This window comes from Capsaspora owczarzaki (assembly GCF_000151315.2).
Source record: "Capsaspora owczarzaki ATCC 30864 unplaced genomic scaffold supercont2.7, whole genome shotgun sequence".
Lineage (NCBI taxonomy): Eukaryota > Filasterea > Ministeriida > Capsasporidae > Capsaspora > Capsaspora owczarzaki.
In genome coordinates this window covers 1,286,168-1,309,622 of record NW_011887298.1, presented here as the reverse complement: position 1 = coordinate 1,309,622, position 23,455 = coordinate 1,286,168, and the positions used below count along the sequence as shown (strand labels likewise).

The following is a 23,455-nucleotide window of genomic DNA, read 5'->3' as shown; positions in this document are numbered from 1 at the left end:
AAATCTTCCAAAATGTTCCAAAATGCTCCAATGCTTTTTCCCCAAAAAAACCCCTCAACATTGATCAATCTGAACACAGTACTCCCACCCATCGTCCCCTCTCCCACCTTTATTTATTATTTTATTATTTATTTTTGCCCTTCATCCAGACTCTGGTTTGCTAAGCCTCACTTCTCACTCCCCTTTATTTCCCCAATCATGTTCCGTGTCGCACTCACCCGCACCGTTCAGGTCCTCGCTCGCGGCGCCCGCAACAGCAGCTCCAGCTGTGAGTGTCTGGTTCCCTTCCCCTCGTTTCTCACTGCCATTTGTACTGGATGATGGTGATGCGGCCCTCGGCATTGGGGGAAATGACTGGAACTGCATTGACCTTTTTTTTTTTTTTTTTTTCATTGTTCTCACTTTTTGTTCTGTCCGCTTCACCGCTTCACCGCGCGCGCTCTCACACACACTCTCTCTGTCTTGTACAAACAGCTGGCAGCGGCAGCACTGCCGGCATCCGCGAGGGCGGCGGCGCTTTCGGCAAGCGCGAGAAGGCCATCGAAGAGCAGTACTTCAAGAAGAAGGTAAAAAAAAAAAAAAAAAAAAGCTCGCTTTCGCCTTTTGCACTCACACTCATCACACGTTCGCTGCGCTGCCTCGGGCGCCGAAACGGCCGATCCGCGATGACAAAAAACAAGGGTCGCTCATCACAATGAGAGACTCGGTTTGGATTTGGTGTGACGAGGGGACGCGTGAAAACGTCCAACCGAAGCCGCAAGAACGAGAGAGAGAGAGAAATAAAAGTCATCGATCTCTCTTTTTTTTTTTTTTTTTTCTTATTGAAAACCATTGTCAAAGGTTTTCAGATTTTGATCAATCGAACTCAGATTTTGATCCAACTCGGATTTGAATCGAATGTGTCAATGTTCATGTCACTGACTTATTTGTCCAACTTTTGATTCACACACAATAAATTACAGGACTCTGAGGAGGTCGAGTACCTCAAGACCCACAAGGAGGAGCTCAACAAGCTCAAGCAAGAGACCAAGGACAAGAAGAAGGAGTCCAAGTAAAGAAAACAAAACAAAACAAAAACTGCAGGTCGGCCTCTTCGAATGCATTGGATTGTTGATGCGATGTCTGTTGTTCCGTGTATCATTTGTTTGGCTGCAAGCTCTGTAACAAGAAACAAAAAAAAAAAAAAAAAATCAGCAAGCCCACAAAAACCCCCGTTTTCTCTTGGAATTATGCTTGTGCGCGAGTGAGGCGCAAATGCACATGCGACACACACACAGAAAGGGTGTATTACGACGCTACGCTTTGGTCAAAAAGCCATTGTGCAGCTCGGTCACAATCAATTGCATCAGGTCGTTTTGAAGCGGTGTAAAGTGAATCCAGAGGTCAGCTTGCAATAAACTTGCACCGGCAGTGTCTCCGGCACCGCATGTGAGCTGCAGGAACGGAACAGGCAGCTTCAGGTGAGCGCGCGAGAAGAAACAAGAACATACAGTGGAAGCGGATGCTAGTTACCACGAGCGACTGGAGCAGCAATCGCAATTCCTCGGGCATGTACTGGGATGCCGTCGATTCATCTGCAGCAAACTTTTCAAGCACAACGGCGTGGTCGGGCTTCGAGGCATGTGGAGATGGCTGGATTTTTAAAAACAAAGAAAAAAAAAAAGAAGAAAAGTGGCACGATGAACGTGAAATGGACGTTCACAAACCAACCGATTACACGCGCAGCCCTTGCACAGCCAAGTCAATTACCTGCAGCAAGAGTAATAGCAGTAATCGCGTGACTTCAGCACGAGAAATAACATCGAGCGCGGCGCCTGGGGCGCAGTGCGTTTCTCCGTTCGGCATTGGGATTCCTGTCAGCAAAGATGGGTGCAAAGTCAGCGAATCACATCAACGAGCAAAGAACAACGGGTTCAGAGTCTCATACCAAATCGCTCGAGGGCAAAGTTGATAATTTCGTTAAGCGTGAGAATTGCTCCGTCGTAGTCCTCTGCGCAAAGAAGGAAGAGACATGACCAAAAAAGAACACCATACAATGTGAGTCTCCTAAATACTCAACTCAGCATAGATGAATGACCAGTACTTTTCATAATCTTGCAAGCAACAGCCTCTTCGAGCGAGCTCAGAGCGGCAAGGGGGCTAAGGAGCTGGAACCTTGCTGCCTTTTCGCAGTACATTGCCGCATCATCCACGCGTTTGAAGAGCTAAGTGATTCACAGAGAGCAGGTGTTGATGAGTGTTGCCAACCAAAAACAAACACAAAAACCGAAGAAAAAGTCAAACCAACCTTCATTGCGGCCGCAAGCTCCACGAATAAAGACGCTGCAAATAGCGGCCGGTTGAGCTGGACATAGAGCTGTCATCAACAGACCAAGTGTGAGTGCATGAACACTCACAGCGCAGACTGAGAGAAAAACAACCACAAGAGACAAGCTTTACATCAATCGCCTGAAGATAACATTGCGTCGCCTCATGCAAATGCTCCTCGTAGCCTGCATAATTCAGTGTATGGTTCTCCATTTCCGCTTGCAAGAATAGTTGTGCTACAATCGTTTGTGCAGCCCAGCAGATTGAGTGCAAAGTCCACCGAAGCGAGATTGAGACGAACGTGCGAACGAGCGTGGGCTTTTACCTGCTTCCACCGTCTTCTCGGCCTCTTCTGCAGTGTTTGACATGGCTTGTTCACATCTATCAGCGACCAGATCGCGATTGTCACGCATCGTCAGCGCTCTTGTGTCAGTCAAGCTCAATCACAAAACGAGTGGAACAAGTGTCTCTCGCTCGCTCTCCTCGCGTCCGATCCGCTATCACTCACCGGGCAACAGCAAGCAGGCAGAACGCAGCGTATTGGTTGTTGCCATCGCGCTTCATGGAGGCGAAGAGCTCGTTGAAGCTCGACGCTGCCTCCGTCAGGTTTGGTTTGCGCATGAATCGCCTACACAGCACACACACACACACACACAGCAGGATCATCATTCACAGTCCCCGCAGTGTCAGATTCAAGCAAACAACATGCATTGATTTTGGAGTCGGTTTTGCACCATTGAAAAAAAGAAAAGCCGAATCAGGACCACGACTCACTTTCGCAGCTTGGCAGTAATGCCGCGGTACGATTGCCAGAACGCGTCTCCCATTTGCGTGTGATGACGAATGCGAGTGTACTGAATAACGACAATATGGACTGGGCATCCTGTTTATTTATTTTATTGAGGTCTTAGTAGATCTAAGTCCTTGTTCTAGAAAGCTCAAACTTGTTGTGCTCTTCAACACACGAAATTCTACTGTAATGCGTTTCCGTCTCTCCTGCCACGTTGCTCACCAGACTATGAAGCATGAATTGCAGAGCTCAAGTACAGTACCGAAAGAAACAAATGATACTCATCCTGACTGTTTGATGTCTGATGTTTCAGCCCTTTCAAAAGCTCGTGTCGACCGGACCTCCGCGCTCGCTTGGTCACAATAACACCTATTGTGTGTAGGCTGCATTTGGCTCGCGGAAGGCGTGCTGGCGATGTCACAGAGTCCGCAGGGGGCGCGCGTTTGCGAACAACCTCGTGGCATGATTTTTAAATCCGAATGCATTGGATTTTGGCTGGATCCGGTTTTTTTTCGTCTGTTTTTTTTTTTTTTTTTTTTTTTTTTTTTTTTTCGTATTTTCGCTTGCCTAGCGATGAGTTCGGGCGAAAGCGTCCCGCCACTTCACCCACACATTTGCATTGATGCATTGATTGACACAAAGGGGAGGGCAAAGGCGCGAGTGGAAGCTGTTATGGATTGATGTGTATCTGTATTTGGAGTGTGTTCACTCGTCGCTTTGTATCAGTGAAGTCTCTAGTTTTCCCTAACGTCATTCTCAACATCAACCCATTACTCGTATCTTCGTGGAACGATCTTTGATCATAACAGAAGCTTGCACACAAGGCCGTAGATCTACGAGGCGCCAATCCGGATTTAGAGGCATTGACGACACGATCAGTCAAGTTCTCATCCTTTTCCCTTCACAGAATGATCTGCCGCTCTATTTCGGTCACTGCGCTTGTTGCCTTTGCTGCGATTGTTGCCGCGACCGCGTCGTCGTCGTCGTCGTCGTCGTTGGTCAGCGCTGCGCGGCCGCCGTCTGGCTTGTACGGCCTGTCGCCTGCGCCTGCGCTGGTGCGTGTGGACCCGAAGACGGGTAACGTGACGAACGTCGGCCCCACCATCGCGTTCGAGCTCATCGCCCAGCAGCTCGCGACGATCGACCCCATCAACGCCATCTTCTACTTTATCGGACTGAACGTGACGTCGCAGCGCAACACGATTGTCGGGCTCGACATGAACACGGGCAGGGTTGTCGTCGAGACCCCGCTGCCCTTCATTCTGGGCACCTTTGTCGGCGTTGGCGAGGTCCTCGACTTTGACCCAGAGACGCGCAAGCTCATTGCGATGGGCCGCGAGGCGAGCCAGGGCAATGCCCACCACATCCTGACCATCGATCCGCTCACCGGTCAACGCCAGGACATTGCTCGCATTGGCGGCATTGACGTGATTGAACGCATCTCGGGCTTTGACCAGTCCGCTGGCATTGAATGGGTCTCGCTCGCAGTCAACAAGAGCGGCAGCGTCGAGGTCGACCTGTTTGCCTTCAACGTTCGCTCGGGCCAGCTTGTCCACCAAATTCCCGACAAGCTCAACGTCGACTCCATGGTGTTCGACCAGGCCACCGGCAAGATGGCCTGCCTCGCGTACGCCGGCAACTCGCGTGTCCTGGTCAACCTCAACTCGCGCGACGCCTCGTTCCAGACGGTGGGCACCGTTCCCTCGTACCTCGTCATGGACAGCTCCATCTCCGCCTTCGACTTCAAGACCCGCGTCCTGTACGCCATCTTCCAGCAGTCGGCTGGCTCCCATGCTGGAAACTTCTTCCTCGTCGGCGTCAACTCTGAGACTGCCGCCGTGGTTTCGTCGGTTGAGCTTTGCCAAGAAGACCTTTCCGACTGCCCCTTGTCTCTGGAGTACCTTCCGTAAACCGAGTACGCGCCGTCCAACAACTTGTTTTTCAGGTGGACTCCTCTGGTCGTTGACATACAAAGCAGGTTGTGATGCAGAGTCTTTTGTTGCTGCGTTTTTGGCGTTTTGGAATTGGATGTACTGTACAAACCAAACGAAAAGTTCTCGCATCGCCCTGTCAATGCTCATGAACTTTGAAGAAAGATGCATCCATTGGTGACTTGGTGGAGTCTGGCAAAGCACTCGTATGGTTGGAAATGGAGCAGAAGCGAGGCGGGTTTTGTGCAGCTGCAATGTGCTCGGATTTCTCAGCTCTCTTTCGCCTTCCTTTAGTTCGCAATGATGCAAACAACTTTACTAACACCTCCCTTTGTAACTGTAATTTCGAGTTTGGGGTTTGGACGTCCATGTCAGTCTCGTTTCTTACCTTTGCAGTAAAATGTCAATCGCTCGTTTTTGGCCTCGAATGGCAACGCCTTGCCTGCAGTCGGCGCCAACCGCGTGTATGGCTGTACACCACACATGGCTGCGAGCATTGAGCACACAGGCGGGTCGAGCACTCGCTCCCGCAGACAAGGAGGTTCGTCCCCAAGAAAACAAACGCGGGAAAATACTGGCGGGAAAACCCTCGCTCAGACATCGTCTCAGAGCACAAAAATGGAAGCCTCGGATTGCTCACATCGTACTACATTCGTTTTTTTTTTTTTTTTGCTTTGCTTTGCTGCCCACTTTGCAGGATCGCTCTGTCTTTGTTGGTCCCGTTCCACGAGGTCTGCGAGCGTGTTTGGTTTCAGACCCCTAGCCGAATGGACTTGTTGAATAACATCTCATAGTACTATTACTGTATGCTCGGGGGTGTTACAGATCGTGTCTCGGTCACTTTTGCGCGGAGTAGTGGTCCTGGAGGCCAAAATGTGAACAAAGGTGAGAGGCAATTCTGAGCAGATTGTTCTGGTTGTCAAACAGTTTCACTCATTCCCTCCTCCATTTTGCATGAACGTGACAAACCATGTCAGTTAATACAAAGGTCGAGCTCCGATTCAACCTCAGCGAAGCCAGCTGGATTCCCGAGCGTGTGAAAAATCGCCTCGTTCAGTTTGTATGTTTCGACCATTTTCAGCATGGCATGGCTGTGTCGTCGTCAGCTTTGACGTTGGAATCATATTTGCAAACCGCAACGAGTCGTACCTGTCATATGTCTGTTTGCCGGGGTTTTCTTTAACTTTATTTGTTTGTTCCTTTTTTCAGGAGGGTAGCCGCATAACAAAAGAGGGAGAATTTCACGTAACGTCAACAACCCACCGAACACAACTCAAGAACATTGAAGATGCATTCGAAAAGCTCGAAGTCATGCTGGCAAAAGCGTCCGAACTTCCAACCGAAACCTCTCCCGAGCAGCAGGCGAAAGTTCGTCGATTGTAAGTGTTTCGTTTTGAGAAAGAATGGTCTTGGTTCGATTGCTCACAATTCCTTGATTCGATACACTGGCAGAGAGCGTGCTGCCAATGAGCGTCGTATGATGGAAAAGAAGATGCACTCTTCGCGCAAGAGTAGCCGCCGTGACGACTTTTAGCGGCCATTTTGTTAATTTTTTTGTACTGTACTGTATTCAACTTTCCTGCAAACAAAAATTGAAGCACGACTTGGTTTTGTAACAATCAATGAAATTAAGGATCACGCATGTTTCACGCCATTCACTCGTCGGGACTTTGGACAAGGTTGATCAGAGCGAAGAGCAAGAACAAAACGGCGCCAATCAGCGTGACTGAAAACCCCCCCCCCCAAGAGCAGATATCCAAAGTTCAACGTGCGAATGAGTAACCGTGCCAACATAGCATTACAACACGAGCAGCTTACTCACCTGTGCGCACGGAAATACGTTTTGCAAGAAGCTGTCCGCCAAGCACGGCGAGACCAGTGCACAGAGCGTGACCCAGAGTACCACCCACTGAGACGCCGATCGGGTCCTAGAGACGTAGAAAGAGCAATAATGGGAGAACGAGTCAGTTTCCAGCAAGAAAATCCAAACAAACAAACAAACAAACCACCAAAACTCATTCCCCTACCTCGGTGGCACCAAGAATGATAGTCGTGATCTGCGAGCGGTCGCCCCACTCGGCGAGGAAGGTGAGCACAAAGGCTTGCATCATGACTGGCGGAATGAGCCCTGGGAGGCGTCGAAGCGAGCTGGCAAGGCCACCCGACTCGACGTCGGCGTTGGCGTGTTGGCGCGATTCGAGTTCCTGCTCTTTCTGCTTGAGCTCGAGCGTGACTTCCTCAAGCTCTTCCTGGCCTTCGTCGGGCGACATTTTCCAGCCATCGCGGAGCATCTTGAGTCCAAAGAAGACAAACAGCATGGTGGATGCATAGTAGGTAATGTAGCGGGGGATGATGGTTGTCGCAAAGCCCATGGCGACACTCAACACTGTCATGAGCGCCAACGCAGCGATTGCACCGATGAAGATGACCTTGCGTGGATGGGTCATGGCCATGATGGCGGCAATGAAGAATGTCTTGTCGCCAATCTCCGACACGATAATGACCGAGAGCGACGCAACAAAGGCACTCGCAAAGCCCTTCTTCTTGGTACCGGTAAACCAGCCCGAGGGTGCGTTGGGATCGTACGCATTCGGATCGTACGCATTGGCATTATTGGCATCAACCTGATCGTTCGGTGCGTTGGCGAGCTCGTTCACTGCTTGTTCGGCCTCCTGTCAACCGCACAAAAGTTGCCCAGTAAGTCTATCAGGATGCTCGTGTGGTTTCTCGTGTGTGTATATGTGTTTTTTCCCCAAAAATCCCAAAAGTCTGAGTTTTTCAATCTTGGTACAATAATCTCGTGCTTGCTCCCATCGACTGATCTCGTCTCCCATCGTCATCTTCCTCCTCTTCTACTTTCCGAGTTTGAGTTGAGTTGAGTGACTGTGCTGAGCCGAGTCGAGTCGAGTTCCGTGAGAAGAGGAAAGCGAAAGGGGGACACGCGGAACCATTGCTCTCAAACAGCTTGCTCGTGTTCGCGTCCAACCTCGGCCATCCAGCTTGTTTTCATGGGGCTTGGTTTTGCTGCTCGTCTCATTGCTCAGCGGGATGCGTGCGGTGCTTCCCCCCATCGCTTTAGGTGGACACGTCGGCAAACTGGGGCTAAATGTCGCTCTGCCCTGCATTGCCCTCTCTGTTCCCCTGCCCCCGCCCACCAACGCCCGGCTGTGTAATGCGGTGAGGTCTTTAACCGCTGCGCTGCTTTTGTTTTGATGTACCTGGGCGTCGGCGGCGATGGCGACAAATCCAAGCAGCACTGCGAGCATCACAGCGAGCAGCAGCACAGAGCGTCCGTTCGCTCCTCGTCTGCCGATCATCATCATCATCACGACTTGTACTCCAAAAAGACAAAACAACAAACAGACTGAACTTGACTTGAGTTTGAAATTGGAGTGTGTGTGTCAAAGTCGCAGTCGCAGTCGCACTGAGTTCGGAGACCAAAGCTTCTCTTTCGTTGAGCTTTCCCTTTTGATGTTCAGTCATTCATTCGTTCAGTCATTCATTCACTTGTGACTAGAATTCCGGTCTCGTCGTTCACAGTCAATCCACTCGTCAAGTATGGCAGATCGGCAGTCCACCGAGCAAGTGCTGGCCGAGCTCCGTGAAGCAAGACGCCGCCTCGCTACCATCTCGCACGCATCGCCACTGCCACCGCTGCTCCCAACAAGTCACTCTAGCGCGGGTGGTCGAGCCAGCATGGGCAGTGGTAGGATGGGTGGACTTGCATTCGGCCACGAGTACCACCAGCAGCTGTATGACGATCACCGACGCTCCGCCTCGTCCTCCTCGTCCGCCACTTCCTTCGCCGGTGCGCCGAGCCTTGCTGCTGGATGGAACACTGCGGGGTACGGATCTGCTGCCCGCGATGGCCAGGACGATCTGCGCGCGTCGCTGAACGCGAGCCTGGACGAGCACCAGCAATTGCTCGACCGGATTGACGCGCTGTCACTCCCAAGCACGCCGTCAACCCGCTATCAGAGCAGCAATACGAGTCATGCTCATGGTAGCAGTACTGGTAATGGCACGAGCTACACTTCCAGCAGCAGGAAACAAAAGGACTCGAACGTTTCGTATCCCGTCAAGCTCAGCGCTGAATATGGGTTGTTGTGGCCTGCTACGTTCGGGTACCGTCCAGAGTCGAGTTACACTGGGACTCGAGATGGTCCAACCGGAAACGCGGGGTATGCAAACCATCAGTCTACGCCTCGTTCTGAAACTCACAAGGGCAAAGGTCCACTTCGACCAGCTTCCACCGCAGCAGCTGCGGGAGCCTCACCGACAGTGCACCGGGCTTCAGCAGACTCGTTGGTTTACAAGGCTTACTCCGAGCAGCCAGCAGCACAACCAGCGAGCAGCATGCCTCGGCAAGCATCATCATCATCATCATCATCATCATCATCATCATCATCATCATCATCATCATCATCATCATCATCATCATCATCATTAACATCATCGTCGTCGTCAGGGCAGGTGCGAGTCCAGTCCAATCTTCAGTCATGGATTTCCAACGGAACCACACCCAGCAAAGCGGCCCAGTCTGCTCCATCCACGACCTCGACGCCGAAACGCGCTTCGGCTGCATCGGCACATCCTCGCACGGCTGACAGCACCCCCAATCAGAACAGCAAACCAGGGCACGATTTACCCAGCCCATTGTCTTTGCCTCCATTGGTCGCCAGCCTTTCGGACTTGCGGGGCGAGACGCAGCATTGGCTCGCATCGCTTCACGAGGATTCGGACATTCGCTTTGCACGCGAGGCTGTGCGATTGCTCGCCCTCGTTCGCGGGCACGCACTGCAGCAGCGAGTGTTAGATGGGTTGCGCGTCAATGCAGCCTTTACTGCTGGTGCCAGCGACGCTCGGGAACACCAAGCCTCAAAGACGACGGAAGCCAACGGTCATGTGCATCAAGCTGGCCGGCAGCCAGTCCACCATCAGCACCATCAGCAGCAAACGGAAGAGAGCCATGGGGACCACACTGTCTACAACGACCAGGGCGACTCCAGCGAAGAAGAAGACGAAGAAGAAGAAGAATCTGACGCTGATATGTCTGACAGCGAGACGGACGACCAGAGCGACGCCTTCGCTACCACTCAGCAGCCCAGTTCTTCGTTGCTCTTCGTATCGGATGAGCGTGCAGTCGACTCTGTTATTGCCTCGCTTCCAATCGAGCACCTTGGTGTCATGTCCGAGTCGCAAGTGGGCACCCTGCACGCCATCGCAACACAAGTTCGCCGCTTCCTGCGCGAAACAGTGCGTGCCCGACCCAACGCCGTCCTTGATTCCGTGCTGTTGGAGTACTGCGCTCGCTTGGTGCTCCAACTCGTCCAACAGAGTGAGCCTCGCCAACAACAAGTCCGGAAAACGCGGCGATCTTTGCCATCAGACGCAAGGCAGCAAGAGCATGAGCAAGAGCAAAGGCTGCAGCACCATCGAAAACGGGTTGATCATCGATTGCGGCTGGATCTTGTCAACGCTTGCTCCACGTTGGTTTCTCTTCCCCTCGAGAAGTGCGCGGACGCTATTGTGCAAGCTGCGGCCGCAAGCCTTGCCCAGCGGTTGCCATTGCGGGATCAACCTGCTTTTGAACCACAGACCTTGTCGCCTGAAGACCTTGCCACCAGGCGCACTCAGCGCGTCGTTGAAGCGCTTTTGGACGACTTGTCGTCGGGTGAGGAGCGTTCTTCCCAGTCTGAGTCGAGCGATGACGATGACGAGTACCTCGACTCGCAGAATCGTGTCATTCCCCGTGCCAAACAGCATAATAGGCAGCAGCACCGATGATTTGGCACGCGCTGCATGTCGGTTTCCTCGGTTCCAATTTCGTATTCATCCATCTCAATACAGTATCAGCAGTGCATCATGGCATTTTTTTCGTCAAACCCTGATAATTCTTTCGTCCTCTACTCTTCTTTTATTGCCGTACAGCATTCTCTCAGTCGCTCAGAGTCGCCGCCCAGCCTAAAAATGAGCAGTCCGGACGAAGAGCGTTCCGGCTTGCTGGTACGGGTTTGAGGTTTTTCCGCCTTCCCCCACCCCCGCCCTTCTACACCGTTGTGAATTTGATGTACTTCTCCTTGGGTTTTGATTTCGCATTTCGCTGGTCTCATCATGGTGGTCGTTGTTTGTTTGGTACATAGGCCGGCGGGAGCAGCCGGACGGTGAGTTCGCAGTCCTACTACAACCCGGGCGCGTACCAGAACGCCAGTGCCCCCGAGCCACAGGCCGCGTTTGCCAGCTCCAGTCACAAGCAAGCCTCGGGCGCACTGGCAGGCGGGCAGCGGTCGTCGTACGGCGGCGTGGCTGCCCCGAGCAGCCGGAAACAGCCAAATGCCGCCAACCAGCGCGGCGCTGTCGTCATCAGTCGGTCGGAGGGCGCCTCTGCGGACAGCCCGTATGGCGGACTTGGTGACATTGACGAGGCAAGTCCGCGCGATGCCGGGCGCAAGTGGAAAGGCGGGCAGTGCGTCAACGACTGGCCGTTCCTCGTCCTGTTCCTCCTCTACGTGTTTGTCATGATGGTCCTTGGCATTGTTGCCGTCTCCCAAGGCGATCCTGCAAGGTAGGAGGCTAAACGTCTGCCGTGCGAAAAGATAATGTTATGGCTCGAGTTCATTGGGGGGGGGGGGTTAAAACCGCGTTTCTCTGAACGATTGGGATTTTGGTTTTTTTTTTCGGCAGATTGTACCACGGTCGAGATTGGCAAGGCTACTTTTGTGGCATTGAAAACGAGGATGGGCCGGACATGCGCGGGAAACCCTACTTGCTGTTCTACCTGGATGGCAACAGTACGACGAGCATCCAACAAGACTCAATCCACAACGACAACGAGTGGAACTTGTACTTGCCTCAAGTTACGCTCATGAATCGCCCAGAACGAGCTGCGGCGCTCATTGGCTCGACTCCGTCATCCTCGGCGCATTCACAATCCTTCCACGACTCCTTTTTGTCGGCGAGTCGCTACATTGCCCGCGGTGTGTGCGTTGCGTCGTGTCCAAAGGTGACAGCGCCGGCCAGCTTCCCAACCGCGTCTGGTTCTCAGATTTGGTGTGTCGCCAACGTTACAGTGGTGAGCGAAGCTGATTTGCTTGCCAAGATCAGCCAAGGCCTGTGTGCATCCGGTTCCTTCCAAAGCTTTTCGGGTAAGAAGTGGAGTGGTCGAGGGGTTTGAGGCCAAGTCTCATCGTTGCTGAGTTTGTTCCTTCTTCTTCTTGTTTGACTTCCAGACGCCCATCGCTGCATTCCATCCCATCTTGGAGAGTCTTACACGGATCCTGCGTCGAACATGACCATCAATGCAACTCAAATCGCGGACATGGCGTATCAAGACATCAACGACAGCGGACTGGCTGATCGGATCATGTCGGATTTGAATCATTCTTATGGCTGGATTCTCCTGTGAGTAAAAAAAAGAGCGGAGCAGGAGGGTGATTGTTGGATTGTTCATTCCGCCGCCGCCCCCCCCCCAATCAATTTCGTTGACTTTCTTCTCGCCACCACCTCGCCACCCCTCTGCAACAGCGGCTTGCTTCTGGCAACGGCTCTTTCTCTGATCTGGCTTTTGCTACTGAGTCGCTTTGCTGGCTGCATTATTTGGAGCTCCATTGCGTTCGGCCTGACACTCTTGCTGTCTTGCTCGGCGTTCTGTTTTGCCGAGTGGCACTCGCTTGACTCCAAGCTGGACGGCAAGCCAAGCGATGCCACCGTGCACTCTGATTACACGGACCGAGACATGTTCTTGACCTACGCCATCATCTTCCTTCTGCTGACGCTGTTCGCCATCCTGATGACGTTTCTTTTGCGCCGTGGCATTTACTTTGCCACCCAGATCATCAAGTTGGCCGCCGAAGCAGTCACTCACATGCCTCAGCTCGTCATTGTCCCTTTCCTCGGGTTTGGCCTTGTTTGCATCGTATTTGCCTTCAACATTATCGTGATTGTGCACATGGGGTCGGCAGGCAGCACATCCATCCATTTCACCGGCTCGGGCATTCCGTACCTGTGGTACGACGAGAACGAGTCTCTTCAACAAGTTCGTGTGTTCCAGATCATTGGGTTTATCTGGATTTTGCAATTCATCCAAGGGGTTGCCGTCATGACAATCGCAGGGGCCGTGTCTGATTGGCTTACCTGTGAAAAGCGAAAGGTAATGCGTGCTTTGGCACCCGCAGTTCTCGTGTTTTTTTTTGTTGAGGGTGTTTCGCTGGCGTCAATGCTCACGACAATCTTTTGGTTTGCTTTGTATCTTTGCCATTGTTAGATTCCGTGCTCTCGGCCAGTCTGGAATTCCTTCATGCGCACAATGTACTTCCACCTGGGGTCGATTGCCTTTGGTTCCTTGGTCATGGTTGTTGCAGCGCTGCTTCGTCTCCTGATCTCCCGCGTCCGGCAAATGCTGCGCAAGAGCAAGAACGATTTTGCCAAGCTGCTGCTCAGCTGTTTTGATTGCTTGGTGCTGAGCATGGCGTCATTTATGGAGTTTGTCACCCGCATGGCTTATGTTCAGGTGAGTTTCATTCGCTCCCTGTCATCACTGCTTTTGTCTGACCAGGCAGGGAGGTATTGTATCGTTCACTCAAACATTTCTCGACTCACTTGCTGTTTGCTAGATGGCCATCTCGGGAGAGCCCTTCTGCCGTGCGGGTCGCAAGTCGGTTGGACTCCTCTCGCGAAATGCTTTGCCGTTTGCCGTCGTGCAGTCTGCCACCAGCCTCGTGATGACGCTTGGTTTGTGCTTTATTGCATTGACGAGCGCGCTCATCATTGCTGGGGTTTTGCGCTCGAAGGAAGACTTGGACGTTCTCGCCTTCCCGTTCATTGTACGTTTGAGCTACACGATGGAGCCGTTTTCTGTTTGTACTTTACTTGTTGTCTGACAACACCAATATGTCTCTGTGCCGGAGCAGATTATGATTTTCCAGGGCGTTCTGGTGGTCATGATGTATACGGGCGTGTTTAACGTGACCATCCAAGCGATTTTCCTGCACTATTGTACGTGGCATGCTGCCGGCTGCAGGAAGCGCGGAATGAAAGGGTGTGTGTGTGTGTGTGCGTGTGTGTGTGTGTGTGCGTTGCTAATCGACTTGGTTGTTTCAAACAGGCACGGAATCGATACGCATCCAAACCACCGGGGACACACACAGTGCCAAATCGATCGCACTTGAACGAACGCTCAACGAGGCTGCCACTTACCACAAGGGTCGTTCGGGCTACCAAGTGCAGAGCGACGAAGCGGATGGCGTGTATGTCTGATCATTCTTTTTGGGATGTATTGTAATTAAAGAACCGTAAACACGGCTGTTTTGTATTTTTTGCCACACCGACCAATGCGCGATGCATAGAGAGTGCGTTCAACGTTGAGTGTGCAGTTTTTGCACAGCGGAAACGACAAACGTTAAGCAAAACAGAAAATCTGACCGTTTCTCAGCAACATCCTCGCTCTCTTCGATGATCATCATTCGGCTCACTCTACTTGTTTTACTTTATTCACTCCTCATTGAACTTGCGGCTTTGTGATTTTTCATTTCCCGACAAACATCCGAGCGAATGGACGCCGCGACCGATGCGAAGGCGCAGCTCGCCCAGAGATTGGTAGGCGCGCTTGGTTCACTTTCCCTATCCAATCCACCAGTTTTTATCCAAACAATTCCGATACGCGGCGTTTTCTTTTTGAATCCAAACCGTTTTCGTTCTTCCTCCTCCTCCTTCACGCCCCCCTCGCCACGACTGTCCCACCTCCAATTCTGCCGCCAACCCCCCATCGCCCCTCCAATGCTCACTACTTTCAATCCATCAACCCAACTTTACAGTTTCCAATGGTGGATGTGGGGCAGTAGCGTCGCTTTTGAGCCATTGCGTTATTGAGCTCTGAGCTGACTGACAGACCATTGCTGACCTTGCGCTTTTTTTTGAACTGTGTGAAACAAACCAACCAACAACAAAATGCTCAACGCACTAGCTCGAGAAGAAGCGTCGCGGCGGTGCGAGCAGCAGCAGCTCGAGCCAGCAGGCAGCCAGTTCCAGTGCCAACGCAGCAGGAGCCAGCCACCCGCCAGCGAGCCAGGCACCACTCAAGAGCTCAGCTGCTGCTTCATCGCATGGACAGGCACATGCACAGGCACAGGCACAGGCACGGACACAGGCACAGGCACAGGCACAGGCAGGCGCACCGTCATCACCGTTGCCGAATGGACTCGCTCCTGCTGCTCCCTCAAGAAGCGCATCGACTGTTCATCCACCAGCCGCGGTGCATGCACAGACCCATGCCCACACAAGCGGCGTTGCATTGCCACCGCAGCGAGTCGCTTCGAATCTGGCTGTGGCTCCACTCGATCCGTTAGCACAGGTTTGGTGCTCGCAATTGGATTTGTTACTCGTGATGCGGGATATCACAAGCCACCCTCCTCTCTCACGCTCACATTCACAAAATCACAGATGACACAGCGATTAGCGAGTACATTGCCGGGATTGGCGCCAATTCACCAAGTGCAAGTGGATGCACTCGCAGAGCTCGAGCGCACCATTGCTTCGCAAAACGAGGTCATTCAGACGTTGATTCGCGACAAAGGCGAGCTCGCACAGCAATTGTTAACAGCCCAGCGACAGAGCGCAGAGCATGCGCGCACTGTTGGCGAAATGCGCGACTCGGCGACGGAGCAAAAGCTACGCGCCGACACTCTCGACCGCACCGTCCAAGACTTGCGAGCGCGCTGTGATCAGCAAAGCCGAGCGCAGGAAGACGGGAAGGCGAATTTGGCGCGCGCCAACGATCGTGTGCGAGAGTGCGAGCAGCAGCTGCGCGAGTCGCGCCAGTCCAACAGCGAGCTTGTGCAGCGACTCCAGCGGCAACTCACCAGCATGGAGCACCTGGAAATCAAAAACCGCGACTTGAGCAAGGCCATTGCGTTAAAGCAACTGGAATTTCAGCAAATTGTTGGCGACGGCAGCAGCAGCAATGGCTTCTCGCCTCTTTTGCAGACTTCTGCTCCCCCGCTCAGCAACGGAGCCGTTTCGGCGACGCGCCAAGCGGGCGCCGAGAAACTGGGACTGTCTGCCATTGTTACCGAAAACACGGAGCTTCACGAGCGCGTTCTCAAGCTTGAGTCGGCGCTCCGTCAAGTGCAAGAGGATCGCAACAGCTTGGCCAGCGAGCTTCAGCTGGAGACGGCGCGTGTCCAAACTCTGACCACCCAGCATGACACTACTGCTCGCGCTCGCGACAGTGACGCCAAGCGCATCTCCGACCTGGAGGCCCAGTTGCAAGATGCACAACGAAACACGGCAGCAGCTGTCGCCTCTGCGACCGCAGCAGCTGCCACCGCCGTTGCAAGTTCGGCCTCGGCTTCTGGATCTGAATCATCGACTCAACCGCCAAATTCACACGACGAGGCACTTGCTGCCGCCACATCACGGGCGTCACAGGCACGCATCGAGGAGCTCGAGCGGCTGCTAGAGGCAAAAGCTGCCGAATCGGCCGCAGAAACCCAGAGCCTGCGTCTCCAAATTGAAAAGCTGCAAGGAGCCGATGTCGCCCAACGGGAGCAAACAGACACCCAGGCTGCCGCGATGGTCGCGCTTCAGGCCAAGTACGACCAACAACTCGAGCAGCTCTCGGCGTTGCGGGTGGAAAACGAACGCTACCAGGCTTCAATGTACGATCGCGACTCTTTGCTGGGCAAGCTCCGCAGTGACGGGGAGACGATCAGCAAGGCGACGTCGCAAAACCGTGCACTCAAGGCGCAAGTCACCGAACTGGAAGATCGGTTTGTGCAGATTATGAATTCGAATGCCCAGCTAACCGAATCTGCGCACAGCGAGCAGCATCGTGCGAGTCAACTCGAAGCTCAATGTTCGCGATTGCAACAAGAGTTGGATGCTATTCAAGCAGGTGCATCCAGCGGTATTTTGTCCTCTAATGGCGACGCAGCCAACAACAACAACGACGAGGACGCTGAAGTATCGGCGGCAACAACCTTGCGAATGCAACAATTGGAGCTTGAAAACTCACGGCTAACAGACGAAAATGAGCAACTCAACCAAACCGTGTTCCAAACACAAGCCCTGCTGAAAGCACAGCAGATGGAGCACGCCCAACACCACCACCACCACCACGATGACAGTGACGCTGAACCCTCCTCTTCCTCGTCCTCGCAATCACAGCAACAACACCAGCAACAACAGTCATCCCTAGCTGACACGGACATCATCTCCCGCGTCGATCACGAGGCCGAGGTGAATGCATTGCGCTCTAGCCTGCGGTCGCACGAAACCATGCGAGAGGAGCTGCAGACCAAAATGGACAAGCTGCAGGGCCACTTTGTGCAGGTCGTGGACGAAAAGACTGCGCTGGTCGAGCGGTTGGCGCAAGAGCAGCACCTGTCGGAACGATTGGCGCTGGAAACGGACACGGTGGGCGAGTACATTCTCATGTACCAGGCAGAGCGAGCCGCGCTGAAAAAGAAGTTTGAAGAGCGCAACACCTACATTGAGCAACTGCTCGAGGAGCGTGAAATTCAAAAGCACACCCTGTCACAGCTTAAGCGCCTGCTACTCCGCTACATGGCTCTGGAAGGCATCGTTCCTCTACCCGGCGACAGCGAGGCTGTCGACCAGGCTCCCGAGTCGGTCCAGCAACAGTTCTACAACCAGCTCACCGACTCCATCCAGACATTCCAGCGTTGCCGACGGCCGCCACACGAGCGTACACCGGGTGAGAGCATCGAGGGCGCACCGCCACCATCTCCACCACCAGAGCAGGTACGAAATGGGGTGATTTGATCTGTTGCAAGTCGATTGTTGGAATTTTTTGAACCTGGCTGCGATACTCACTCTGAACATGTTTGTTTGTTTGTTTGTTTGTTTGTTGATTTTGATTTCCCCCGCGGCGTTTTGGAGCAGCCGCTCGTTCTTCTCGACGACTCGACGCGCACCATGCTCGACTCCATTGAAGGCACCGCTACATCAATAGAGTTCCTTCCCTGCAAAAAGTGCAGCGCGACCGTCCAGGTGGTTTAAACATCATTGTGTTGCGGCTCGTTTTACTCTTTGAGCAATCATCAATCAACCCACTCGTTTTGTTTCTTTGCTGTTTTATTGGTTTTTTTGTTTGTGTGTTTTTGCATCTTAATATACTATTCTCAGACTATATTTATGAACGCAGTCTTTCCCCCCAATCCTCAAAACAAATGCTGAGCCTGCGTTTCCCGCCAAAAGCACTCTCGCTGATCGCATCGCGTCCGTTGCTCGCATCCGTCGCAGTGCCTGGTCATCGCCAGTACTCGGGTTCCACTGTGACGCTCGCCCGCAAATCTGACGGCTTGCCGGCCTTCAAGCGAGGACTGACACTGGAGACTGCTCTTGTGACGAGCCCACGATGGAGCCCAAGCAAGCGCGCACCATCCGCAACCACAGCCACCACGACGCCCTTCTCAGTCTCGTCAGTTGCCGCTACCGCAGCTGCATCGAGCCTGACTGCCACGGCCACGGCCACGGCCGCGGGAGCAAAGAGCAGCAAAGCCAAGACCACCAAGACCGCAAGCGCTGCCAAGCTCGCGTCCAAGACCAAGGCCAAGCAACGGCTGCCAAGCAAGATCAGCTCGGGCCTGGAGGACGAGCTCGACGATGCAGCGGAGGCCGACGGCGAGGAGGTCGATCTGGACGCGTCCGACATCCCAGCCGACGCCAAGGAGGCTCGCTGGACGACCTTTGTGCACAATGGTCCCCTGTTCCCAGAGCCGTACACGCGATTGCCCGTGAATGTCACGTTCTTCTATGACGGGCAGCCCGTGAGGATGCTTCCTGACGTTGTCGAGGAGGCCGTCTGCCTGTTTGCTGCGAGATTGAACTCGCCGTTGATTGTCAATCCAAAGTTCCGGCTGAACTTTATTGCCGATCTTAACAAGCTGGTGGATCAGCACCGCCATGAGCTGGCAAGCCCAGTAGGTGTTGGTCTTGTTGTGGGTCCCGTGTTTGGACTTGCGATTCTTACGTGTTTTTTTTTTTTGTTTTGTTTTTTGGGAACGCGATCAGCTCCCGAAGGTGCTTGAATATGACAAGTGCGACTTCACCAAGATAGCAGCACACTTGATGCGCTTGCGCGAAAAGAAACGCAGTGCTCTGACTGCCAAGGAGGTCGGTGCATCCTTTTGCTCTTGTTGGAGAGCCAATTGTCAACTTGTCGTCCCTCATCTTCAACTCTTTTCTCAATCTCACAGAAAGCAAAGAAAGCGGAACGAGCACTCAAGCACGGCGTTGTTGTTGTGGATGGCGTTCCGCAAAAGTTCGGCCCGTACGTAATGGAGCCGCCCAGCATCTTTCTGGGACGAGGCAACTCGCCGCTTACAGGTCACATCAAGCCTCGACTTTCGCCTGCGGACGTTACGCTGAACTTGTCCGAAGGCGCACCTGTTCCGCCATCTCCCGTTCCAGGCACAAACTGGAAGGCGATTGTCTCGCGCCCGACTGCGCTCTGGAGCGCGACCTGGACGTGCAAAATCAGCGGTCTAACCAAGGCGATTGTGCCAAGCCGTTCTGCAAAGCTGATCCAAGAGGCAACTGCGGCCAAGTTTGACCAAGTTCGCAAACTAGGTGTAAGCAGTAGTACTTGGTTTTCTGTTCATTCACAAACAAAACAAAACAAATCAATCCTCACGCCACGTTGTTTTTTTGTTTTCCTCGAATAGGAGCACATCTCTGAAATTCGAGAGCAAGTTTTCAAGTGCATGCGCCTCGCCAAGGAGCCAACCGTTCAGGCACAGACTGCGTTGGGCGTTTACCTGCTCGATCAGCTTGCGCTTCGACCCGGCACGAGCAAGATCGACACCGACTCGTCCTATGGCCTTTTCACGCTGTTGCCCAAGCATGTCAAGCTGGTCGAGCCCCGCACCATCTCGTTCGACTTTCCCGGAAAGGACATGGTGCAGTACACCAACAGTGTCGAAGTTGATCCCTCAGCGTTCAAAGTGTTCAAAATGATGATGGCGGCAGCCAAAGATCCCAAGACACCCGTGTTTGACTCTTCAGTTGTGAGTGTTTGAGCGAAATGAGTCCCGTTGGTCGCTTCAATTTTGCTGATCCCTTTCTTCTCGTATCGCCAATCATAGGGCACCCGAGTTGACACGTTTGTCAAGTCATTCGACAAGAACTTTTCAGCTCGAAGCTTCCGAACATACTCGGCCTCCTCCCTGTTTGAGCGCTCGTTGCCCGATTGCCGCAAAGTGAGCGAAGTGCACAAAAAGGCGGCGTTTGATCGCGCCAATGTGGCTGTCGCTCGTCTCTGCAATCACCAGCGCATCACGACCACCAATCCCGCTGACGATCGCAAGAAGATGGCCTCGGCCATGAAGGCTGCCAAGGCGAGCTTGACCAAGATCAAGGACGAGCTGAAGGAAACGCCAAAAACAACCAAAAAGTACAGCGCTCTCGTTGAGCGGAAAAAGAAAGCGGAAGACCGCATTGTCCAGCTTGAAGTCAAGCAAGAGACCAAGGTACAGTAGCCCCGTTCATTTTTTCCCAGGCGCTCTTGTGTTCAACAGCTGTGAAAAAAAATTCCCGAGGAACTCACTTTTTCTTTCACTACTTTTTTTTTTGGTCCAATCTTTCCTTTTGATGCAGGAGGACTCCCGAGCACTCTCACTCAACACGTCAAAAGTGAACTACATTGATCCTCGCATCAGCGTGGCATGGTGCAAGCGCAACAAGCTCGACCTGAACAAGATCTTCCCGCCAACGACCCTGGATCGCTTCTCGTGGGCGTTGGACACGAAAGACGATTTTGTGTTCTCCACCGCCCCGGCCCCTCCGCGACCTGACGACAAAAAGTAGACGAATCAGCTCATCGCTCTTTTTGTTTTTGTTTGTTCAATTCTATTTTGTGTTGTTTGCTCACAAAGAGAGAGCAAGACAGATTAAAGAAACAAATTTGTTCAATTAAGACATTGATGGCTTGTTATTGTTGTGTTACACAGCGGGCGCCGTTTAACAAAACATGGCGAGATGTCGCCGAAGCACTTGCACACGAATCGGAAGGGGATCAAACAATTCACCATCAAAGCTCCATTGGATGCCAGCGCTACGGTCGGGCTGCAGCTCAAACGAATCTGTCTGAACAACGCGAATGTTTGCGGGTAGAGGGGAGGGTTGCTGCAGAGTAGACAGAGCAGTCGAGTTCGCCGAGAGGACCGAGCCAAGTTGCACCAGCTGCCAGCCAGACACAGGGCCCTGGAGAAGCATCAGTTGCACGGAGCCACCGACAGGCAGAGCGCGATTCTCGCCTGGCAAGAACAATTGCGGAACAACTTGAGGCGGGAGGTTGGGCGCTACCGCATATGGCCGCAATTGGTGACTGACGGTCAGGTGGCTGCCCTTGAGCGCCAAGAGACTCAGCACGTTGGGAACGCGGGCCGAAAGGGTCTCGTTGGTGTGAACGTCGTGGTAGGAGATTGTCATCTCGGCGCTCGGCTTCTTTTTGAGGACGGCGGCTCTCCAAAGGGCCATTTCATAGCGCAAACCCTTCAGCCAAGTCGAGCTGGTCGCATCAATCCCGTCGTACGACGGAATACCAAAGCCAATGTGGTGCAGCGCGTACACTTTCTTTTGCAACTCGGCGGCAGAGATCTCAAACACGTCCACTGGCGCCGTGTTGCCACGGGCAATCGCAAGTGCAGCCGCAGCGACAGACCGGCCAGAGTCCTCAAGGATGGTGGAGATGATTTGCTTGGCAAAGGTCGAGCTTACTTGTGCCGCAGGCGCCGTGACTTCGCGATGCACGCGGAGCGTCTGGCTGGCCGAGGCTTGGATCTGGCGTTCGAGTGCTTGAATCTCAATGACCAGTGCGCCCAGCCGTTTGTTGCGTTCGTCAACGCCGGGTGGTGCAGCGCTCGAGACGATGCGCTTCCAAGTGGGTCTGGTGTCGAGCACTTCGATTTCTCGCTGGACGAGCGTCTTTTCGCGCATCAACGCGTCCATGCGGCGCACCAGCACCGATCGGGCCTGCTCGTCACGTTGCTGGGCGAGGTAGCGGAGGACGTCTGGGTGGTCTTGTGGTTGAATCTGTCCGTCTTCCGAGGTAGGCAAACCACGAGTGTCGGATGCTTGCTCCGGATCGATTGATATTAGCCGGCCTAGTACACGGGTGCGCCACGACTCTGGCAGCAGTCGCTCAATGCCAGCAATCCAGAGCGCGGTTTGGGACGTGGCAAACCACGAGGCAAAGAAACCGTTGGCGGATCCGATTGGGATGACTCCGACGGGCACCTTGCGCGCCTCGTCCGCATCCTCACGACGCAGCAAGCCCGTGACGACCTCCTGGAGCAGTCCGTCGCCACCGACGACGACGATTCCGTCCGTCTTGGCGAGCTCAATCATGCCTGCAATCTCCTTGCCTTGGCCAACGCGCTCCGTCTCGACCACGCCGTAGTCGATGCCAGCCAGATGCAAAATCGGCGCAGCGTGCTCCTCAAACAAGCGACGCGCCTTGCGATCACCCGCCGCCGGGTTGATGATGACAGTCAGCCTGCGCGGGCTTTCCATTGCGACGGTTGGTTCTGCGCCAACATCCTAAAAATCCAACAGTGAGATGAAACAACAAGAGGGTGAGTAACACGTTTGTTGCAGTTTGTTGAGTTTTTGTGATCATCCTCAGTGCCAAAGCTCTGAGCATCATTGGCAGTTTGCATTGCCAAGACTGAAGCAACGGATCACTCCCGACCATCCCCCAACACAACAAAGCCACAACGACACCTCCCATTCACGTCCAATGCTTAGATCACTAATTGTCGTTCAGAAGCGAGGACGTACGGCGGCTGCGCGGAGGATGGCGAGGCGGTGGCGGTCGACGTGGGCCGCATGGTCCTTGTAGCCAGCGTAGAGCAGCGCGATGGCAGAGACGACTGCTGCCTTGCGCCAGTGCCGCATCACAAACGACTTTGGCACCTCAGCAGCAGGAGTAGTAGTAGTCGTAGTCGTCGTCGTCGTCGTAGTAGTGCCAGTGGTACCAGTGGTAGCAGAATTGTGCGATCCGGTGAGCGAGGCGACAGCAGCTCCAGTCGAAGTCGCTGCCACACTGGCAATCTGGCTCATCGTGGGTCCACTCGCAGCAGCACCAGAAGCAGGGTTGGGAGGCAGCGTCGGTGGCGTCGACATGAGTTCCCAGGGACAAAAAAGAAGTGAAACAAACAAACAAAAAGACTGAGACATGTCTGAGACATAACTGAGACTATCTGTGAATAATATGATTGATGTGGACCGGTGAGACGTTGATACATGATGAGGAGCAATTTCATATTGGACCCATTTGCTGTCTGGCTGGCGTTGAAGCGCTCGGATTTGACATTGGCTTCGTCTCGATCAACTTGTCAACTTGGGGCTGTGTGAATCCGCACTGCTCATCACTATTCGATGCATACGCAGTACGATCCATCCTATC

At 53.4% G+C, this 23,455-nt stretch overlaps 10 protein-coding genes across 10 annotated transcripts; 7 read left to right on the top strand and 3 right to left on the bottom strand.

Annotated features, from left to right (window-relative positions):
* The first annotated feature begins 176 nt into the window (after positions 1-176).
* Positions 177-1,256, top strand: CAOG_04895 (hypothetical protein). Its single transcript, XM_004347596.2, has 3 exons — positions 177-268; positions 475-566; positions 963-1,256. The coding sequence occupies exons 1-3, from the start codon at positions 199-201 to the stop codon at positions 1,053-1,055; spliced, it is 255 nt and encodes an 84-aa protein (XP_004347646.1). The 5' UTR covers positions 177-198; the 3' UTR covers positions 1,056-1,256.
* CAOG_04894 (hypothetical protein) lies at positions 1,198-3,174 on the bottom strand. Its single transcript, XM_004347595.2, has 10 exons — positions 3,082-3,174; positions 2,816-2,935; positions 2,633-2,688; positions 2,440-2,543; positions 2,288-2,356; positions 2,084-2,204; positions 1,928-1,990; positions 1,750-1,853; positions 1,513-1,632; positions 1,198-1,433 (listed from the first exon to the last, which is right to left on the bottom strand). The coding sequence occupies exons 1-10, from the start codon at positions 3,132-3,134 to the stop codon at positions 1,296-1,298; spliced, it is 948 nt and encodes a 315-aa protein (XP_004347645.1). The 5' UTR covers positions 3,135-3,174; the 3' UTR covers positions 1,198-1,295.
* Positions 3,175-3,812: 638 nt separating this feature from the next.
* Positions 3,813-5,170, top strand: CAOG_04893 (hypothetical protein). The gene has a single exon (XM_004347594.2). It carries the CDS (start codon positions 4,006-4,008, stop codon positions 5,005-5,007), a length of 1,002 nt encoding a protein of 333 aa, XP_004347644.1. The 5' UTR covers positions 3,813-4,005; the 3' UTR covers positions 5,008-5,170.
* Positions 5,171-5,411: 241 nt separating this feature from the next.
* CAOG_04892 (hypothetical protein) lies at positions 5,412-6,701 on the top strand. Its single transcript, XM_004347593.2, has 6 exons — positions 5,412-5,569; positions 5,726-5,759; positions 5,854-5,913; positions 6,006-6,088; positions 6,238-6,407; positions 6,481-6,701. Exons 1-6 carry the CDS (start codon positions 5,429-5,431, stop codon positions 6,560-6,562), a joined length of 570 nt encoding a protein of 189 aa, XP_004347643.2. The 5' UTR covers positions 5,412-5,428; the 3' UTR covers positions 6,563-6,701.
* Positions 6,577-8,433, bottom strand: CAOG_04891 (TPA regulated locus). The gene is made up of 4 exons (XM_004347592.2): positions 8,247-8,433; positions 7,056-7,700; positions 6,851-6,956; positions 6,577-6,754 (listed from the first exon to the last, which is right to left on the bottom strand). Exons 1-4 carry the CDS (start codon positions 8,352-8,354, stop codon positions 6,684-6,686), a joined length of 930 nt encoding a protein of 309 aa, XP_004347642.2. The 5' UTR covers positions 8,355-8,433; the 3' UTR covers positions 6,577-6,683.
* Positions 8,434-8,524: 91 nt separating this feature from the next.
* On the top strand, positions 8,525-10,871 carry CAOG_04890 (hypothetical protein). Its single transcript, XM_004347591.2, has one exon. The coding sequence runs from the start codon at positions 8,587-8,589 to the stop codon at positions 10,813-10,815; it is 2,229 nt and encodes a 742-aa protein (XP_004347641.1). The 5' UTR covers positions 8,525-8,586; the 3' UTR covers positions 10,816-10,871.
* Positions 10,872-10,950: 79 nt separating this feature from the next.
* On the top strand, positions 10,951-14,338 carry CAOG_04889 (hypothetical protein). Its single transcript, XM_004347590.2, has 9 exons — positions 10,951-11,034; positions 11,172-11,593; positions 11,713-12,173; positions 12,258-12,429; positions 12,553-13,177; positions 13,292-13,537; positions 13,641-13,850; positions 13,938-14,022; positions 14,132-14,338. The coding sequence occupies exons 1-9, from the start codon at positions 10,999-11,001 to the stop codon at positions 14,281-14,283; spliced, it is 2,409 nt and encodes an 802-aa protein (XP_004347640.1). The 5' UTR covers positions 10,951-10,998; the 3' UTR covers positions 14,284-14,338.
* A 172-nt stretch (positions 14,339-14,510) lies between these two features.
* On the top strand, positions 14,511-18,172 carry CAOG_04888 (hypothetical protein). Its single transcript, XM_004347589.2, has 4 exons — positions 14,511-14,622; positions 14,990-15,376; positions 15,466-17,787; positions 17,929-18,172. The coding sequence occupies exons 1-4, from the start codon at positions 14,578-14,580 to the stop codon at positions 18,043-18,045; spliced, it is 2,871 nt and encodes a 956-aa protein (XP_004347639.1). The 5' UTR covers positions 14,511-14,577; the 3' UTR covers positions 18,046-18,172.
* A 9-nt stretch (positions 18,173-18,181) lies between these two features.
* On the top strand, positions 18,182-20,971 carry CAOG_04887 (hypothetical protein). Its single transcript, XM_004347588.2, has 6 exons — positions 18,182-18,968; positions 19,060-19,161; positions 19,245-19,619; positions 19,713-20,054; positions 20,133-20,516; positions 20,644-20,971. Exons 1-6 carry the CDS (start codon positions 18,216-18,218, stop codon positions 20,851-20,853), a joined length of 2,166 nt encoding a protein of 721 aa, XP_004347638.2. The 5' UTR covers positions 18,182-18,215; the 3' UTR covers positions 20,854-20,971.
* Positions 20,915-23,206, bottom strand: CAOG_04886 (hypothetical protein). Its single transcript, XM_004347587.2, has 2 exons — positions 22,828-23,206; positions 20,915-22,587 (listed from the first exon to the last, which is right to left on the bottom strand). The coding sequence occupies exons 1-2, from the start codon at positions 23,170-23,172 to the stop codon at positions 21,007-21,009; spliced, it is 1,926 nt and encodes a 641-aa protein (XP_004347637.1). The 5' UTR covers positions 23,173-23,206; the 3' UTR covers positions 20,915-21,006.
* Between the last annotated feature and the right edge of the window lie 249 nt (positions 23,207-23,455).

What these genes read in the sequence shown, in the direction of transcription:
- CAOG_04895 (XM_004347596.2), top strand. Translation starts at nt 199, where the DNA reads ATGTTCCGTGTCGCACTCACCCGCACCGTTCAGGTCCTCGCTCGCGGC. An exon ending in CCGCAACAGCAGCTCCAGCT is followed by an intron (nt 269 to 474) that starts GTGAGTGTCTGG and finishes TTGTACAAACAG; the next exon opens with CTGGCAGCGGCAGCACTGCC. An exon ending in AGCAGTACTTCAAGAAGAAG is followed by an intron (nt 567 to 962) that starts GTAAAAAAAAAA and finishes AATAAATTACAG; the next exon opens with GACTCTGAGGAGGTCGAGTA.
- CAOG_04894 (XM_004347595.2), bottom strand. Translation starts at nt 3,134, where the DNA reads ATGGGAGACGCGTTCTGGCAATCGTACCGCGGCATTACTGCCAAGCTG. An exon ending in GTTATCTTCAGGCGATTGAT is followed by an intron (nt 2,357 to 2,439) that starts GTAAAGCTTGTC and finishes TGTTGATGACAG; the next exon opens with CTCTATGTCCAGCTCAACCG. An exon ending in TGCTGCTCCAGTCGCTCGTG is followed by an intron (nt 1,434 to 1,512) that starts GTAACTAGCATC and finishes CCGTTCCTGCAG; the next exon opens with CTCACATGCGGTGCCGGAGA.
- CAOG_04893 (XM_004347594.2), top strand. Translation starts at nt 4,006, where the DNA reads ATGATCTGCCGCTCTATTTCGGTCACTGCGCTTGTTGCCTTTGCTGCG.
- CAOG_04892 (XM_004347593.2), top strand. Translation starts at nt 5,429, where the DNA reads ATGTCAATCGCTCGTTTTTGGCCTCGAATGGCAACGCCTTGCCTGCAG. An exon ending in TGTTGGTCCCGTTCCACGAG is followed by an intron (nt 5,760 to 5,853) that starts GTCTGCGAGCGT and finishes GGGGTGTTACAG; the next exon opens with ATCGTGTCTCGGTCACTTTT. An exon ending in CAGGCGAAAGTTCGTCGATT is followed by an intron (nt 6,408 to 6,480) that starts GTAAGTGTTTCG and finishes ATACACTGGCAG; the next exon opens with AGAGCGTGCTGCCAATGAGC.
- CAOG_04891 (XM_004347592.2), bottom strand. Translation starts at nt 8,354, where the DNA reads ATGATGATGATGATCGGCAGACGAGGAGCGAACGGACGCTCTGTGCTG. An exon ending in TCATTCTTGGTGCCACCGAG is followed by an intron (nt 6,957 to 7,055) that starts GTAGGGGAATGA and finishes CTACGTCTCTAG; the next exon opens with GACCCGATCGGCGTCTCAGT. An exon ending in ACGTATTTCCGTGCGCACAG is followed by an intron (nt 6,755 to 6,850) that starts GTGAGTAAGCTG and finishes GGGGGTTTTCAG; the next exon opens with TCACGCTGATTGGCGCCGTT.
- CAOG_04890 (XM_004347591.2), top strand. Translation starts at nt 8,587, where the DNA reads ATGGCAGATCGGCAGTCCACCGAGCAAGTGCTGGCCGAGCTCCGTGAA.
- CAOG_04889 (XM_004347590.2), top strand. Translation starts at nt 10,999, where the DNA reads ATGAGCAGTCCGGACGAAGAGCGTTCCGGCTTGCTG. An exon ending in TTCTCGCCTTCCCGTTCATT is followed by an intron (nt 13,851 to 13,937) that starts GTACGTTTGAGC and finishes GTGCCGGAGCAG; the next exon opens with ATTATGATTTTCCAGGGCGT. An exon ending in AGCGATTTTCCTGCACTATT is followed by an intron (nt 14,023 to 14,131) that starts GTACGTGGCATG and finishes TGTTTCAAACAG; the next exon opens with GCACGGAATCGATACGCATC.
- CAOG_04888 (XM_004347589.2), top strand. Translation starts at nt 14,578, where the DNA reads ATGGACGCCGCGACCGATGCGAAGGCGCAGCTCGCCCAGAGATTG. An exon ending in CACTCGATCCGTTAGCACAG is followed by an intron (nt 15,377 to 15,465) that starts GTTTGGTGCTCG and finishes ACAAAATCACAG; the next exon opens with ATGACACAGCGATTAGCGAG. An exon ending in CATCTCCACCACCAGAGCAG is followed by an intron (nt 17,788 to 17,928) that starts GTACGAAATGGG and finishes GTTTTGGAGCAG; the next exon opens with CCGCTCGTTCTTCTCGACGA.
- CAOG_04887 (XM_004347588.2), top strand. Translation starts at nt 18,216, where the DNA reads ATGCTGAGCCTGCGTTTCCCGCCAAAAGCACTCTCGCTGATCGCATCG. An exon ending in GCCATGAGCTGGCAAGCCCA is followed by an intron (nt 18,969 to 19,059) that starts GTAGGTGTTGGT and finishes GAACGCGATCAG; the next exon opens with CTCCCGAAGGTGCTTGAATA. An exon ending in AAGTCAAGCAAGAGACCAAG is followed by an intron (nt 20,517 to 20,643) that starts GTACAGTAGCCC and finishes CTTTTGATGCAG; the next exon opens with GAGGACTCCCGAGCACTCTC.
- CAOG_04886 (XM_004347587.2), bottom strand. Translation starts at nt 23,172, where the DNA reads ATGTCGACGCCACCGACGCTGCCTCCCAACCCTGCTTCTGGTGCTGCT. An exon ending in CCATCCTCCGCGCAGCCGCC is followed by an intron (nt 22,588 to 22,827) that starts GTACGTCCTCGC and finishes TTGGATTTTTAG; the next exon opens with GATGTTGGCGCAGAACCAAC.